The sequence below is a fragment of the Aspergillus melleus genome (genome assembly GCF_016097325.1).
Source record: "Aspergillus melleus strain CBS 546.65 chromosome Unknown contig1, whole genome shotgun sequence".
Taxonomy (NCBI): Eukaryota; Fungi; Ascomycota; class Eurotiomycetes; order Eurotiales; family Aspergillaceae; genus Aspergillus; species Aspergillus melleus.
In genome coordinates, this window is record NW_025763370.1 from 6,450,730 (window position 1) to 6,464,034 (window position 13,305).

Sequence of the window (13,305 nt, forward strand, 5' to 3'; positions counted from 1 at the left end):
CGAATTACTGGCAACTATCAACGGACCCGTCACCACAAAGCGACAGCGCTCCGATCCAAGGGTGGTAAAAAGAGGAATAATCCGAAATAATCATAATAATAAAGAGAAAGAGAGACGACAGAACTGAGCGAGAGAACAAATAATAATTAATCCTCCGGGGTGGCCCCCATAACAATTTCCTTACCAAAACCGCCCCCCCTCTCGTTCTTGTTCGTCATTACCAAGTGTTACCTTTTTACGGAGTACCAGGTTCCATTACCACCTTTTTTTTTTTTTTTTTTTTTTTGGTCTCCTCCCTCTCCCTTTACCTGTCTCTTTGAAATTGCCTCTGCTCAGTGCTCTCTCCCTTTCTCACCCCCGATAAACAGGGAGGTAAAAAAAGGAAGAAAGAAAAATTACGGGCCCACGCGCTCCACCATCTTCTCGGATCCCACGAGGTGCTCTAACCTGCGTTTTTCCTCCTGCCGAAAAGCCTCCTGGTCGACCGTCCGAAGCCTTTTAGGCCGCCTCCTCTGCCCAGGTTTTTCTTTTCCGGGTCGAAGTCGAACCATTTTCCCCCTCCGTCTCGAATTTAGGGTGCCTGTGCTACTGTACTGACCCCCCTTGGATCAAGACATCGTCTCTCGCGCTATCACCCTTTGAGCCGTGTGGATTTGATACCTATTTATTATTCCCTCCTATTATCTTATTTTTATTTTGGTTTTATTTTTGATTTCCATTTCCATTTCCCTGTCTTTTATCTTTATTTTTCCCGTGCTAGGCCTTACCTAGTGAGTGACTGGCTTTGCCCTGGCTGCTTTCTAAACCTTCACCTCCCAAGCTTGCCCGGGCGCAGACAGCACCGTCCCTTTTCACTCCCGCTGGTTCCTCGTGCTGTTGTGCCTACCGCCACCCTGCAAGGCATTCTCCGTCACCCTAAGAGGCGACTAAAGCAATTAAGCATCGTGATCCAGCACCACTGTCTCTTAAAGGAAAAACATCACCGCCTTGTATTTCCTTACCCTTTCTTATTTTCCCGAAGAAAAAAAAAGGGTAAAAAAAAAAAAGAAAAGGAGAGATTGAAAAAAAAGAGAAAAAAGAATTAAGAGAGAGAGAAAAAAAAAAGGCACAATTATCAAAACCTAATCTGGTGCTTTTTTTTTCTCTCTTCCTTTTTATTACACCCTTTTTTATTACCCTATTTTTTTTATTACTTCTCTTATCGGTGCGTTGAAAAAGCGTTACAAGTTCTCGTGACTGAATTTCACGCGTCGATCTTTTTCCTTTTTCCCTTTTTCTTAATTCTCTCCTCTCTTCTCCATTCACTAAAGCCACCGCAATACGCAGCAGCTTCAGTGTGATCGCTTTTTCCCTTTGACTTTTCTGCCATCCAATTCCATCTCTCCTCCCCCCCCCCCAAAAGACCAAAACAGTACGTCTCAAATCAACGAGGGAAGAAAACGGAAGAAAAGAATCTTGAGAAAGCAGAATTGCCCACGAGATTCTTATTCGGATCTCTTCAAAGCCACACCTCTCTCACACCTCTCCTCCCCTGCTTGCATACTTCCATCGTTTCGGCACCTCCAAAATCTTACAACCACAAAGCTCATTGTGTGTCACTCGACGCGTCTTTAGACAGGCACGCGGGTATTTTTTATTTTAGTTTGGAGGATTGTCAGGGATATTTACCCGGTAGCGGCGAAACTTGTATTATATGGACAACAGACCTGCCTCGGAGTACGCGCAGTCAGGTTCGCACTTTCCATATCCACCGTCTGCCGCGACGCATTCTGAACTCTCAGCTGCAGACCAAGCTTCTGCTGCTGCCACTGCTCAATACACTCCCCAACCCGAGGTTCGCCCCAACCCTCAGTACACTCCTCAGCCTGAGGTGCGCCCCGCCGCCAACATTTCGTCCTCCAACACGCCGCAGTCGGACTACGGTCTGAACGCTCCTCCCGCCGCGCGCTCTCCAGCTTATCCAGAGTACCTCGCCCGCCCGCACCAGTACCACCACGCCCCCAACACCCAAGCCGGCGGCGCGGCAGGTATGGCTCAAGCAACAAGTCCGTCCATCACCACCCTCCATGATGGGCAGCACCATGACCATCGAAATCATCACACGAACGTGAAGTCTGACGCGGACGTTCCTATAGATCCTTCAATCGCGGCCTCCAGCCCCACCTATCCTCCTCCCTACTCGCCTTACCAGCCTCAGGGCCATGACATGGCTCAATACCAAGGTCACCCCCCTCCGCCGCCTCCTCAGATGTATACGCGTCCGGAATGGTCGCATGGGTATGGACAACATCAACATGGTCTGCCTGGACCTTATACCACTCCTGCCACAACGGTTGGTCCCGCCTCCCCTGCTGCGACCGCAGGGCCGCGCCCTGGCCAGGTATGTTTTTGATGATTTCGGCATCTGTTTCCATAAGGGCTGCGCTTCTGCGTTTAGTTTTGTCTGGGACGCCCCCGGATTCGGGAGCCGCTATCAGGCTACCTCCAGGGACGGGGAATGCGGCGCACTCCTTTTTCATCATGTTTCACTGTTGTTTTTTTTTTGTTTTTCTTTTTTTGACCCATGTCTTGGATTCCTCGGCTCACATGCGTCAATCTAGGTTTACTCGTTCGTTCCAATTCCCGGTGCGCAACAGCACAAGAGACCGCGTCGCCGGTACGAGGAAATTGAGCGTATGTACAAGTGCGGGTGGAATGGATGCGAGAAGGCCTACGGGACTCTCAACCATTTGAATGCCCACGTGACAATGCAGTCTCACGGAAACAAGCGCACTCCCGAAGGTATGTTCTCAATTGAGTCCGCCTCAGTTTGACGTGTAATATTTTTTTTACCCATTATTATCTCATCATATCTCCGATGGCATGTGTGTCTACGCTACGGGAGGGGTTGATAGATGCCTGGGCTGGGACTAGTGCGGGTGCCACCCACTAGTCTAGTTACACGGCCTTAGTGCGGGCGGATCGCAGTAGTGTGAGAAGCCGGCGCTGAGGTTAAGCTGTCTTCGACCTCCCGTCCTTAGGATATGCCTTGTTTCACCCTTCACTTTTCCCCCTCCTGTCACATTCTGATTTTATTTTCTTGCTGTCAAACTGGGGTTTTCATTCGATTTGGGAAGACCTAGACTAACTCGACATGCTCAGAATTCAAGGAAATTCGCAAGGAGTGGAAGGCTCGTAAGAAGGAGGAAGAAGCTCAGCGCAAGGCTGCTGAGGAGCGTGAGCGCGCCGCTGCCGCTCAGGCTGCCCAAGCCAACCAGGTCGACGCCCCCAACCCCGCGGATCCCCAGGGCGCTCAACCTCCCGCTTACCCCGGTGGTGTCCGGCCTCAGCTGCCTCCGATTGGATACCAACCTGCCGATGGCCAGGTGCCCGGCCAGTACGGTGCCCCGGGTGGTGGCATGGTCTATCAGAGCAACGGGCAGATGGCCTACCCTCCCAACTACCCTCACTCTCCTTATGGGCAGAGCGGCCAAGTGTATCAGCAACGTAAGTAGTCAAGCCCTTGTTGTGTTTGCATTGTTGGTTAGGACCGGGCCATGAAAAATACCAAAAAAGAAAGAATACGATTCTACGCCACCCAGACGAAAGGAGAAAGATACACAAAACTACTCCGGGATTTCATGGAGAACACGGTCCTCGGATCTATTGCAGAAGGGCTTGTAGCTGATCGACGTTGGCTTTTGCAGAAAACCAATCGGCCAGCTACCCGCAATAGATATCCCTGCTTCCTTGTTTGAGGTTGCATACTCTAATAACAAAATCTCCTAATCCCACATCGCCACCCCGGATCTAATTCTCTAAAGTCTTGCGCACATGATACCATTTTCTGGCCTTGATTGCTCCAGTCAAAAAGAGTGGCCTTGCGACTTACACTTTTGTTCCCAGTTATGTTTTTTTGAATTAGATCGCATGAGCCAAAGAATATCCCCGAGTAATGGGAGGGGGAAGTTGTATTGTTTTCCCTGTGTGGATAACTGGCTATCGGATTGTGAATTGGGACGTCTGGCGGGGCTTTCTGCATTTAGCTGAGCTTTTTTTTTTTTATGTTTATCTCCTATGTGTTACTTTCTCTTATTCCCATTTGCCTTCATTGGATGGCTCTTTCCCCCTTTCTCTCTCCACTTGACTGTGGATTATGTCGACCTTGTCTCTACTAAACTTTTCCGATGTTGTATGTGAACTGTCTGCAATTGTTTCTCTTCTTTTGCCATGCCTTGTGTGTTGTGGCCAAATTTATGTTACCCTGGGTTTTGGTCCCCGAATTTGCGCAATATCCCATTGTGATCTCTTGCACCGGTGACCTGTTTGAGTGCCGGTTTGGTGGCTCGATTCTTTTTGCTTCTCTTATTTCCTTTTGTTCTTTTCTGTCTCTCCCATCTCTGTCCTCGAGAGTTTAAAATGCCTACATCTAGGTATTACATGTCGATAGTGAGGATGCTATGGCACAGATGGCACATTTTCAACTGTGATTAATACACCGCTTGTACGTTGATGGATTGAATTTGGTAGATAGATGGGTCTTGGTGATCTGTCACGCCGACGAATTGAAAGTATGATAGGATGACCCCCTTACATTATTCTGAGTAGAAAGCGCAGAACGCTGTACGAAGTGTCCAGTAGGTAAGTAGACACTCGATAGTAGGACGAGCCTACTATGTACATGTACATGTACATGTACATGTTAGTGCTATGCTGCATATGCGTTGATTGTGCGCGGGACGGCCTGACTCGAGCATCATGCGGTATGCATAGCGGAAAAAACGTCAAGAGAAAACCCCAAGACCACAAGCAGAACTTTAAAAACCGTCGAACAAAGGGCAACTAAGGGGCCCTTAGCGCGGCGAGGTGACGCTAGTCGGTCATACAGAAATACAGGATGTAAGGTCCGTTGACCAAGACGGAGCTAAAATCGCAGCTAGTACAAGGGTAAAGTACTGTAGTGTACCTTTCTTTGTAGGGATGGAACCTTACTTTTAGCATAACTCTCGAGCCACGAGGGAAGGGCTTGGTCAATTTTAAAGTTATCTATGGTTTGGCGGGTTCCTTAGGTCCCGAGGGGGTCAGCGAGATGCTGGTTGAACTAGCGGCTGCTACCTTAGCCATGGCGAGCTAAAAACAGACCTGGTATGGACTAAACTCCCTCTGGTCATCGACTCATGGATGTTCCCCGGGCGATGTTTTGCCTGTTACTTTGTTAGCGCGCCGTGGCCGCTGACTACTGACTCAGCCCGCTGGCTTTGCTCGGATTTACGTTTTGCAGGGCCCCGATCTGCGCTAGACCGTATCCTGCCTAGACCTGATTCGAAGCTGCGCCGATACCAGAACGGGTTGGTTATCTTTTCTCTGCTGTCCTCCAGTTTTTTTTTTATTCCTGGCTTCATTTGTCGCGTTGTCGCTGGTGTCTTTCCGGTGTTGCGTCGTTGCAGTCGTTTTGGGAATTCTATTCTTCTTTCATTGGTTTCTTAGCTTTTGGATTGCCTGCCTCATCTTCCGCGCGTGCTCAACTCCCGTTTAATTCTCGAACACACTTCCGGATTCGCCGTCGCCATAGTTGGTCGATACTCCAGGATACCACCGGATCCAGACTCAAATGCTTCGTTGTCACCATGTCAATGCTCTACGGACGAGCGTTGGCAACGCCATTGCGACGAGGGCTACGCTGAGCCCGCAGTGCACAAGAACGCTTCACTCACTCGCTCGCGCCACTTCGTTGCGTCCGCGGCCGGCGCAAGCCCTCCCACGACCGGGCCTTTGGAGGCCCCTCGGGGACGTGAAGACCTATGCCACCGGACATAAACACCACTCGGATGTCAATGCGCAATATACCTCGACCAAACTGATCCCCCCCAAAAGCCAGCCCCCCAAGGAGAAAAAATATGACGATGACGGCCTATATGCGATTGCGGTGGGAAACCGATCGGTTGAATACTTCAACGTCAATGAACATAAGGTTTCGCGGAAAGCGATTGACCTGGAGCTAGATTGGCTGTCGGATCGCATGTCGTTGGCGAACCGGGTTAAGAGGATTCTGTCGCAGGGTAAGGTGGCTTTTGCGGCGGAGATGGTGCGCATGGCGACGCGTAGGGGGTTGGAGAGCACAGCGGCGTGGAATCATCTATTTGAATATTGCTTCAGGAGGAACTCGGCTAGGTCTGCTTTTAGGTTCTACAATGATGTACGTCGTCACCCGTTCCCTCTCTCCCCTCCCCCCTCTGGCAGACACAGGACGTTCACTAACCCGTCTATCTCTCTCTGTCTATAGATGAAAAAGCGCGGAGTCAGACCTAGTGAAGTTACGTATACTACCATGTTGAGCGGACTGAGCAACTCGAAATCGACACCGGAGATCGATCCCGTGAAGACCGCCCTGAATATCTACCGATCCATATCAAGCGATAAATCGGGTGTTGAGCTTAGTATCATCCACAGCAATGCAATGCTCACGGTCTGTGCGCGTCATGGGGACATGGACACTTTGTGGGGGGTTGCTAGCGAGTTACCCGAAACTGGACCGGCCTCTCCTGGACCAGTGACATATTCAATCGTTCTCCGGGCCATTCTGAATGCGATGGTCTGGGACGTGGAAAAGATGCCACCGAAGAATGTCAATTCGATTTCGGCAAGGAAAGCACAAGGGGTTACGGAGGCCAAACGAGTCTGGGCCGATATCATTTACAGATGGAAGAAGGGAGATCTGCAAATCGATAGTCAAATGGTGAATTCTATGACTAGAGTGCTTATGGAAGGTCCTGGGGAATATTCAAGCTACGAGGTCCTCTTGTTGCTAAACCAGACCACTGGCCTTCCCATTCTCGCCAAGGCGCCCCAAAAGGTCGCCTACAAAAAGTCTCAGGGCGTGCAAAAGCATGCGAACCGGGAAGAGCAGGAACTGGAAGACGTCCCTTTTGTGGACGAGGGTGAACTGTACAGGCCACCGCAAGAGACGTTAGAAGAGGAAGAAACCGGAGAAGGCGAAGTCGAGGAGGAGAACCTCGATGATGTCTTCAAACCATTCCCCTTCGCATCCACAGGCGTGTCGCCACTCCCCGTGGGAAACCGGGAACTTTATAGGGCCCTGGAAGCCTCCGCCGCCCTGACTCAAGGATTGGGTGCCGCAAAGGCGTATTGGAAGCACATTACGAAGGACATGGGACTGAAGCCCGAATCAACTCCCATCCATGCATACCTCCAGATCTTGCAAGGGGCCCGTTCCAGTCGCGCCGCCGTCGACCTTATGCGCGACGAGGTCTTACCCTCCGGCCTGGTGGAGTCGGACATGTTTGTCACCGCTATGAAGAGCTGTCGCCGGGACATCAACAACATGAACGTGGTGACGCATGCCAATGAGCTCCTGGGTCTCATGGACCAAGCATTCCCGATTCCCAACACCGTGGCCATAGATGTCTACATGAGCTTGGTCACCAACATCCTGGAAAAACCTCTGCTCCTCATGTCGCTGAACGGGTTCTCAGTCACACAACAACGATCCGGCTCGCTTGAATCTCTCGGCCACGAACTGCGACTCAAGCTACAAACCATGGCCGTGGAGAACCTGCGTCCGCACGTGGCTAAACTGGAAGAGGCCATTGAACATGGTCAAACCAAATTTACGAAATTCAAATCCAAAGCCGAATCCCGACAAGATGGTCATGTGGTCCCGGGCAATTCCATTGTCACCACATTGGCGCGGTTGAGATATTGGATGAATCCCATTCTGAAGGGTAACACGAAATTGATTCCTAAACCGGCTTTGGAGGATTACAAAGTGCTGTCGCAGAGGCTGCAGAAATATAGCAACGTCAAAGTTCAGGGTCATTTCAAAAGCAGGATTGTGTTTGCACCTACCGAGCAGCAGTCCCAGGGTGAACAGCAGCCTCAGGGCGAATCGCAATCTCAGGGTGAATCACAGTTCCAGGGCGAACAGCAACCCCAGGGTGAACAACAGTCCCAGAACGAGCTGCAGTCCCAGGGCGAACAGAAACCCCAGGGTGAACAAGAGTCCCAGAGCGAACCGAAGTCTCAGCACGAACAGCAGCTCCAGGGTGAGCAGCAGCCCCAGGGTGAACAACAGTCCAAAGGCGAACAGCAATCATAGGGAATTCAAATTCATGATAAAGCAGACGGCTTGGACAGTTAGATTGAGCAGAGGCTCAATTGAATTGTTCCGGTCTATGCGTATAAAGATACTTTGGACCGCTCTTTCTGGCGTTATTTGTGAGCAGGTTTGCTGATACATTTGTCTATATATTGGGGAAGGAGGCGTTAATACTGTAAAATAGAAAGGATGTACATAGATGTGTGTATAACATAAACAATCCCCGATCGGTTTGAAGAATTGAGAACTTATAGTGATAATCTGATAATTCCTGCCTGAGGCGTGTCACATCCCGTCACGTTGTCGTCTCCTTCCGCCTGCCTCTTTCAGCCCGTGCGGCGTACGTAATGCCACTCTAGCCTCTCTCAGTGTCTCGCTGTCTCGCCCTCTCCCTCTCCCTCTTCCTGTCGGGTTCTCTGACTTTGGTCTCTGGCTTCATATTAATTGATCGTTTGCTTGGAAAACCTGCCCTGTTACAGTAGCTCCCACTGCACTTGCTTTAGCAGCTCTGCTACCGTCGGCGTATCACGGAACCTCCGCGCGCGAGTACCTGAATTGAGCTCCGCCTACCATGGCCAGCGCATCCACACACTATCCCCATAGGGATTCTCACGACGACGAGTCAATCCTCGATGATGATGTGATCGATGCCGATGACGGTGAGTGCTTTCATTGAGAAAACAACACCTCCCACCACTTGAGAACAATCCGCGACAGGTGGGTTCCACTGACGCTGGGGGGAAATTCTCCGACTCTTTTGTTTAGCCATCGAAGCCGATGACCCATTACACGATACCTCGGACACGGCGCCGCTACGGGGCAACATCCAGGCCGAATCCTCGAGCTCCGCCGGCCGCAACCTCTCCGGCAATTACCTGACGTCGTCGATCCCCGGCGAGGACCGTCGCGCGACCCTTAATACCATCGACGAGAGTGTCTGGGACACCCTTTCCCGTGACCTGCTGGCAGTCTGGGAGAAGTTGCGCCAGGTGCTGTGGCCGAAGTATCTGATGGGTGGCATGCTGCAGCGCGGAGGCGGCGGGATCGGGGCCGCTGAACGTGGAGAGGCTACTGGGTTCGGGGGCGGCTTGAGGAACATCGCGGGACGCTGGCCGGACGCTGATATGGTCCTTCAAGGGGGTATGAGTGAGGGATTGCGCGATTGGGATCTCTGGTAAGTGGAGAAGCTAAGATCAATGGGCTGGGTGGTTTGGAGTTGTGGTGGTGGGTATGCTGACTGGATCCAGGGGCCCGCTCATCTTCTGTTTACTGTTGAGTATGTTTTTGGCTGTCCGCGCTAGTGACGATCAGTCAGACTTGGTCTTTTCGGGAGTCTTTTCGATCGTCTGGATTGGTGAAGCTGTTGTGACTTTGCAGATTAAGCTGCTGGGTGGAAATATGTATGTGTACCGCTCTGTCCTTTCGATGGTAGGGTCTAATGGTGCTGACTCGTTTATAGCTCGTTCTTCCAGTCCGTGTGCATCATCGGTTACACCCTGTTCCCTCTCGTGATCGCTGCCCTTCTGAGTGCCTTGGGTCTCCCGACTATCGCCCGGATACCGGTCTATCTCGTTCTCATCGCGTGGTCTTTGGCAGCTGGAGTGAGCATTCTGGGCGGCTCTGGCGTGCTGCGGAACCGGGTCGGAATTGCGGTATACCCACTATTTGTGTTCTATGTTGCCATTGGGTGTCTCTGCTTCATCAGTTAGGAGGGAAAATGGCGTGAGTTGAGCTTTGGTGAAAGGGATTGAGCCTTGAGGGAACCGTGAGCGGCGATTAGGATGCAGAACTGGGAGCCGGACGGAGGTTCTCTTTGCATGATGTGAATTACCAGATGATTCTTTGTTGTTGGAACAAGGGCTGTTTTACTATTCCATTTTTCTTATTTATTTAAGCCGTGTATCTACTTAGAATTCCCATCTACATGTCTTCCCAAGTCTATAGACAGAGCAAATTGCCGAGCCGCAAAGCTGCGGGGCCGAGCGGTGACGGAGCCGAGCAACTCGCCGTCCGACGACAACAAAGCAGCTTGTCGTCACCTCGTTTTGCTGGTTCGCCTCGCTGCCACCTGCTATCCTTGCCTGATCTTCTGCCGTTGCTGGCTACCTGTCAGGGCTTTGCTCTTGACTCTTTTTCCCCTTCGCAGCGCCCTCGGTTGCTCTATACCCTCCTCACCCTGAGAAATCGACCGACCAACCCGCCCATCCCTCACAGCGTCGCCTGGTCAACACCACACAGTTTCTGCGTGCTCTTGAGGGGAAACCCAACTTCCCAGAGATCCGATCCGTCTGGAGACCTCCTCCTCTGCGAGACTCGTCTAGACCACCGACAAGACCTGGTGGGTAAGATTAAGCTACTGTTTGCATTGCATATCATATCCCCACCTGCGGGCAGAAGTTGCTTCATCCACTCTGGCTGTGTGGACCTCATTTTATTTTTTTTTCTCTTTCCTCTTTCTTCCTTCCTTCCTACTTATATTGCTTCTGTCCGGTGCCTTAACTACTTTCCCGCTTGGCTCAAGCTCAATGCTCTAACATCTTACTCTATCTTGCTTAGTCCCCTGTCCCTGCCGTCTCTGGACTCGATTACGTTACGACTCCGGCTGCGATCTCAATTTTGGTATTTGGACGGTTTTCCATATTATTGTCGCCACGTTTAGATTTTGGAACTGGTCGCACTTGATCTCAACGTTCGGCGATAGACATGGCGTCTGAGTTACGTAAAGATCCTGGCCTGGAAGGTACGTATCGCCGTGGAATTCGATTCTCGGAACCATACTAACATGGACGTTTGTGGTTGCAGGTGATATCCATAAGGAATCCACAGACCCTCAAGGTACGTCTTGCTTAGCTGCATTCTGGCTCTTTCCCAATAGAAAATCTCTGCGAATATGCCTCGGGCGTAAGAACGTGGTCTGATCTGACATGTTTCAACCGGCAGCGATTACCGCCGAAGACTCCCAAGCATCCGATAACGAAGGCGGCGAGCGTCCCGTGCGCAACAAACTCAAGGAAACGTCTATCACGTCCGTCCCTGTCCCCGAATCCTCCTCGACCGAACAACCACAGCCGCAAGCAGGCGGTACCCTCAGCCGAGATAGCAGTCGAGGCCGCAAGCGATCGTTCGACGACGACGAGTCGGGAAAAAGCGACGGCGAGAACGGCGACGACGACGAGATGGACGACGCTGGTCATAGACGGAAGAGGTCGCGGGACTCGAGCTACGAGGAAGCGAACGCGAACGCGGCGTTGTCGAAAACTGAAGATGGTCAACAGCTGGGAGAGTTGAAGGATGCGGAGGCCCTCTCGCGCAAGATCTTGAGTCCTAAGAAGAAGAGGAGTAGGGATCAGTTGGATAAGGATGAGACGAAGATTGAAGACAGCGCTAAGGAGTCGGAGAGTAAGACTGCTGTTGCTGCTGCGGAGAACGGTGCACCGACGGAGACATCTGCGACTGAAGGTGAGCCGGAGAAGAAGAGACATCGTGATGCTTCGCAGGAAAGAGAGAAGGTAGGTCGTTCATTCGTACCGGGATGGGAACCGCTTTATTTCGGTATTGACTCCGCTCTTGCTAGGCCCCCGTCACAAGCGCATTCGCCAACACCTCCACCGTCTCTCCCTTCGGGTCGCTGGGTGCTTCATCAGCAAAGAAGGAAGAAGAACCGAAGCCCGCAGCCACCACATCCTCGTCTGCCTTTGCCTCGTCAACCCTGGCCGCCTTCTCCGGCTCAGAGCAATCTCCTTTCGGCTCGCTAGGAAGCTCGACGCCGTCTGTCTTCAAGTCGTCGGAAACTGCGGCATCAAAACCCGCCGGCACTGGATTCGCCGCCGCCGCCGGCTCTTCGGGCTTCTCTGCTCTGGGGTCTGGGTTTTCTGGATTTAGCGGAGGCTTTGGGGCAACCCAGCCCAAGGCAGGTCTCACCAGTTTCGCATCGCCGTCGGTCCCGACTGCGCTCAGTGGTTCCAGCAAGGACAAGCCGTTTGGGGCTCCCGCCGACGATGAAGAAGAGGAGGAGAACAAAGAAGAGAATGTCGACAGTGGTCCGGGTGAATTCGAGCAAGATAAGACCGACGAGCGATTCTTTGAACGGCCGAGTATGTCCTTCCAAACTTTATTTACCTGTCGTAAATGCTAATATTCCCATTAGTCGAGACCGGCGAAGAAGAGGAGAAGACGTACTTCTCCTGCAAAGCCAAACTCTTCCAGTTCTCCGATAAGGAGTGGCGCGAGCGCGGAATCGGCACATTCAAGGTCAACGTCAAGGTCACGGACGGCAAGGAGGACAAGAAATCCACTCGACTGATTATGCGCGCCGACGGTGTCGGACGGGTGATGCTGAACACTCCCATCTTCAAGGGCATGACGGTTGGCGACGCCGCGGGCAACGAACCGAACTCGAAACATATTCATCTGGCCAGTCTGGAGAGTGGTCGCTCTGTCCCCATTCTGCTGCGGGTAAGTCCTTCATTCCTTGAGTGAACATGGTTCTCTTGTCCGGACAAAAGTCACCATCCAGTCAGTAGCTAATCGACGAAATCTCTCACCTTTTAGACCGGGCACGAAGACCACGCCAAGGAGCTTTATCAGGTCGTTTGCGACCTCCTCAATGAACAATGATCAGCGAACATATCCATTCTTTTTCTCTTCTATTTATACACATTGCCATTGCATCCAGAACCGCAAATGATTCGAGTTCACACCGGAGCCAGATACTTCCCTTTCTATATCCCAGTAGAACAATTTCCCAAGCCCTATTTCTCCCTTCATTTCATCGGACCGGGGCAACAGATCGCCTCCCCTTCCCCTGCCCCTCGGATCGGGGGTTATTGATTAATACTATACACAAAACACACTTAAACGCACGCATACTCACGCCTCCGGTCACTCGATCCTAGCTTGGGCCCATGCATCTAATCTTGTCACAATTGAAAAGAAAGAGGGAGTTGGATTTAACAAAACGTCTGCATTTCAGGGACTTGATTTGGGTAGGCATTCTGCATTTGGGTACGAGGAGTCTGGTCGAGTTAAGTTTGGATCGGAGTCTTATTGGAGATGGAGCTGGGACTCAACTCGACGGGACTTGTGTAGGTAGTTGGTTCAGTTGGTTGGGTTTGGTGGGTTGTATTGATCTTGGGGGTCTGGACTTTTCTCTTCTTCTTCTCTCTCTTTCTTTTCTTTTTGTTCTATCTTTATGCCATTACCCTCTTTTT

At 51.4% G+C, this 13,305-nt stretch overlaps 5 protein-coding genes across 7 annotated transcripts; all 5 read left to right on the forward strand.

Moving 5' to 3' along the window:
- Positions 1 to 1,210: 1,210 nt before the first annotated feature.
- On the forward strand, positions 1,211 to 4,574 carry LDX57_002307. 3 transcript variants are annotated; one of them, XM_046083953.1, is made up of 5 exons: positions 1,211 to 2,045; positions 2,136 to 2,380; positions 2,601 to 2,781; positions 3,142 to 3,486; positions 3,687 to 4,574. In XM_046083953.1, the coding sequence occupies exons 1-5, from the start codon at positions 1,694 to 1,696 to the stop codon at positions 3,713 to 3,715; spliced, it is 1,152 nt and encodes a 383-aa protein (XP_045939916.1). In that variant the 5' UTR covers positions 1,211 to 1,693; the 3' UTR covers positions 3,716 to 4,574. The 3 variants fall into 3 exon arrangements, with proteins under 3 accessions (XP_045939916.1, XP_045939917.1, XP_045939918.1); XM_046083954.1 differs by having other exon boundaries at positions 3,142 to 4,574; XM_046083955.1 differs by lacking the exons at positions 2,601 to 2,781; positions 3,142 to 3,486; positions 3,687 to 4,574 and having other exon boundaries at positions 1,211 to 2,528.
- A 1,016-nt stretch (positions 4,575 to 5,590) lies between these two features.
- LDX57_002308 (pentatricopeptide repeat-containing protein) lies at positions 5,591 to 8,095 on the forward strand (the record flags this gene model as incomplete). The annotated part of the gene is made up of 2 exons (XM_046083956.1): positions 5,591 to 6,175; positions 6,263 to 8,095. 2 exons carry the CDS (start codon positions 5,591 to 5,593, stop codon positions 8,093 to 8,095), a joined length of 2,418 nt encoding a protein of 805 aa, XP_045939919.1.
- Positions 8,096 to 8,666: 571 nt separating this feature from the next.
- On the forward strand, positions 8,667 to 9,804 carry LDX57_002309 (Yip1 domain protein; the record flags this gene model as incomplete). The annotated part of the gene is made up of 4 exons (XM_046083957.1): positions 8,667 to 8,754; positions 8,861 to 9,269; positions 9,343 to 9,495; positions 9,555 to 9,804. The coding sequence occupies 4 exons, from the start codon at positions 8,667 to 8,669 to the stop codon at positions 9,802 to 9,804; spliced, it is 900 nt and encodes a 299-aa protein (XP_045939920.1).
- Positions 9,805 to 11,019: 1,215 nt separating this feature from the next.
- On the forward strand, positions 11,020 to 11,850 carry HRQ1_1 (ATP-dependent 3'-5' DNA helicase; the record flags this gene model as incomplete). Its single annotated transcript, XM_046083958.1, has 1 exon — positions 11,020 to 11,850. The coding sequence occupies one exon, from the start codon at positions 11,020 to 11,022 to the stop codon at positions 11,848 to 11,850; it is 831 nt and encodes a 276-aa protein (XP_045939921.1).
- Positions 11,851 to 12,223: 373 nt separating this feature from the next.
- HRQ1_2 (ATP-dependent 3'-5' DNA helicase) lies at positions 12,224 to 12,574 on the forward strand (the record flags this gene model as incomplete). Its single annotated transcript, XM_046083959.1, has 1 exon — positions 12,224 to 12,574. One exon carries the CDS (start codon positions 12,224 to 12,226, stop codon positions 12,572 to 12,574), a length of 351 nt encoding a protein of 116 aa, XP_045939922.1.
- Between the last annotated feature and the right edge of the window lie 731 nt (positions 12,575 to 13,305).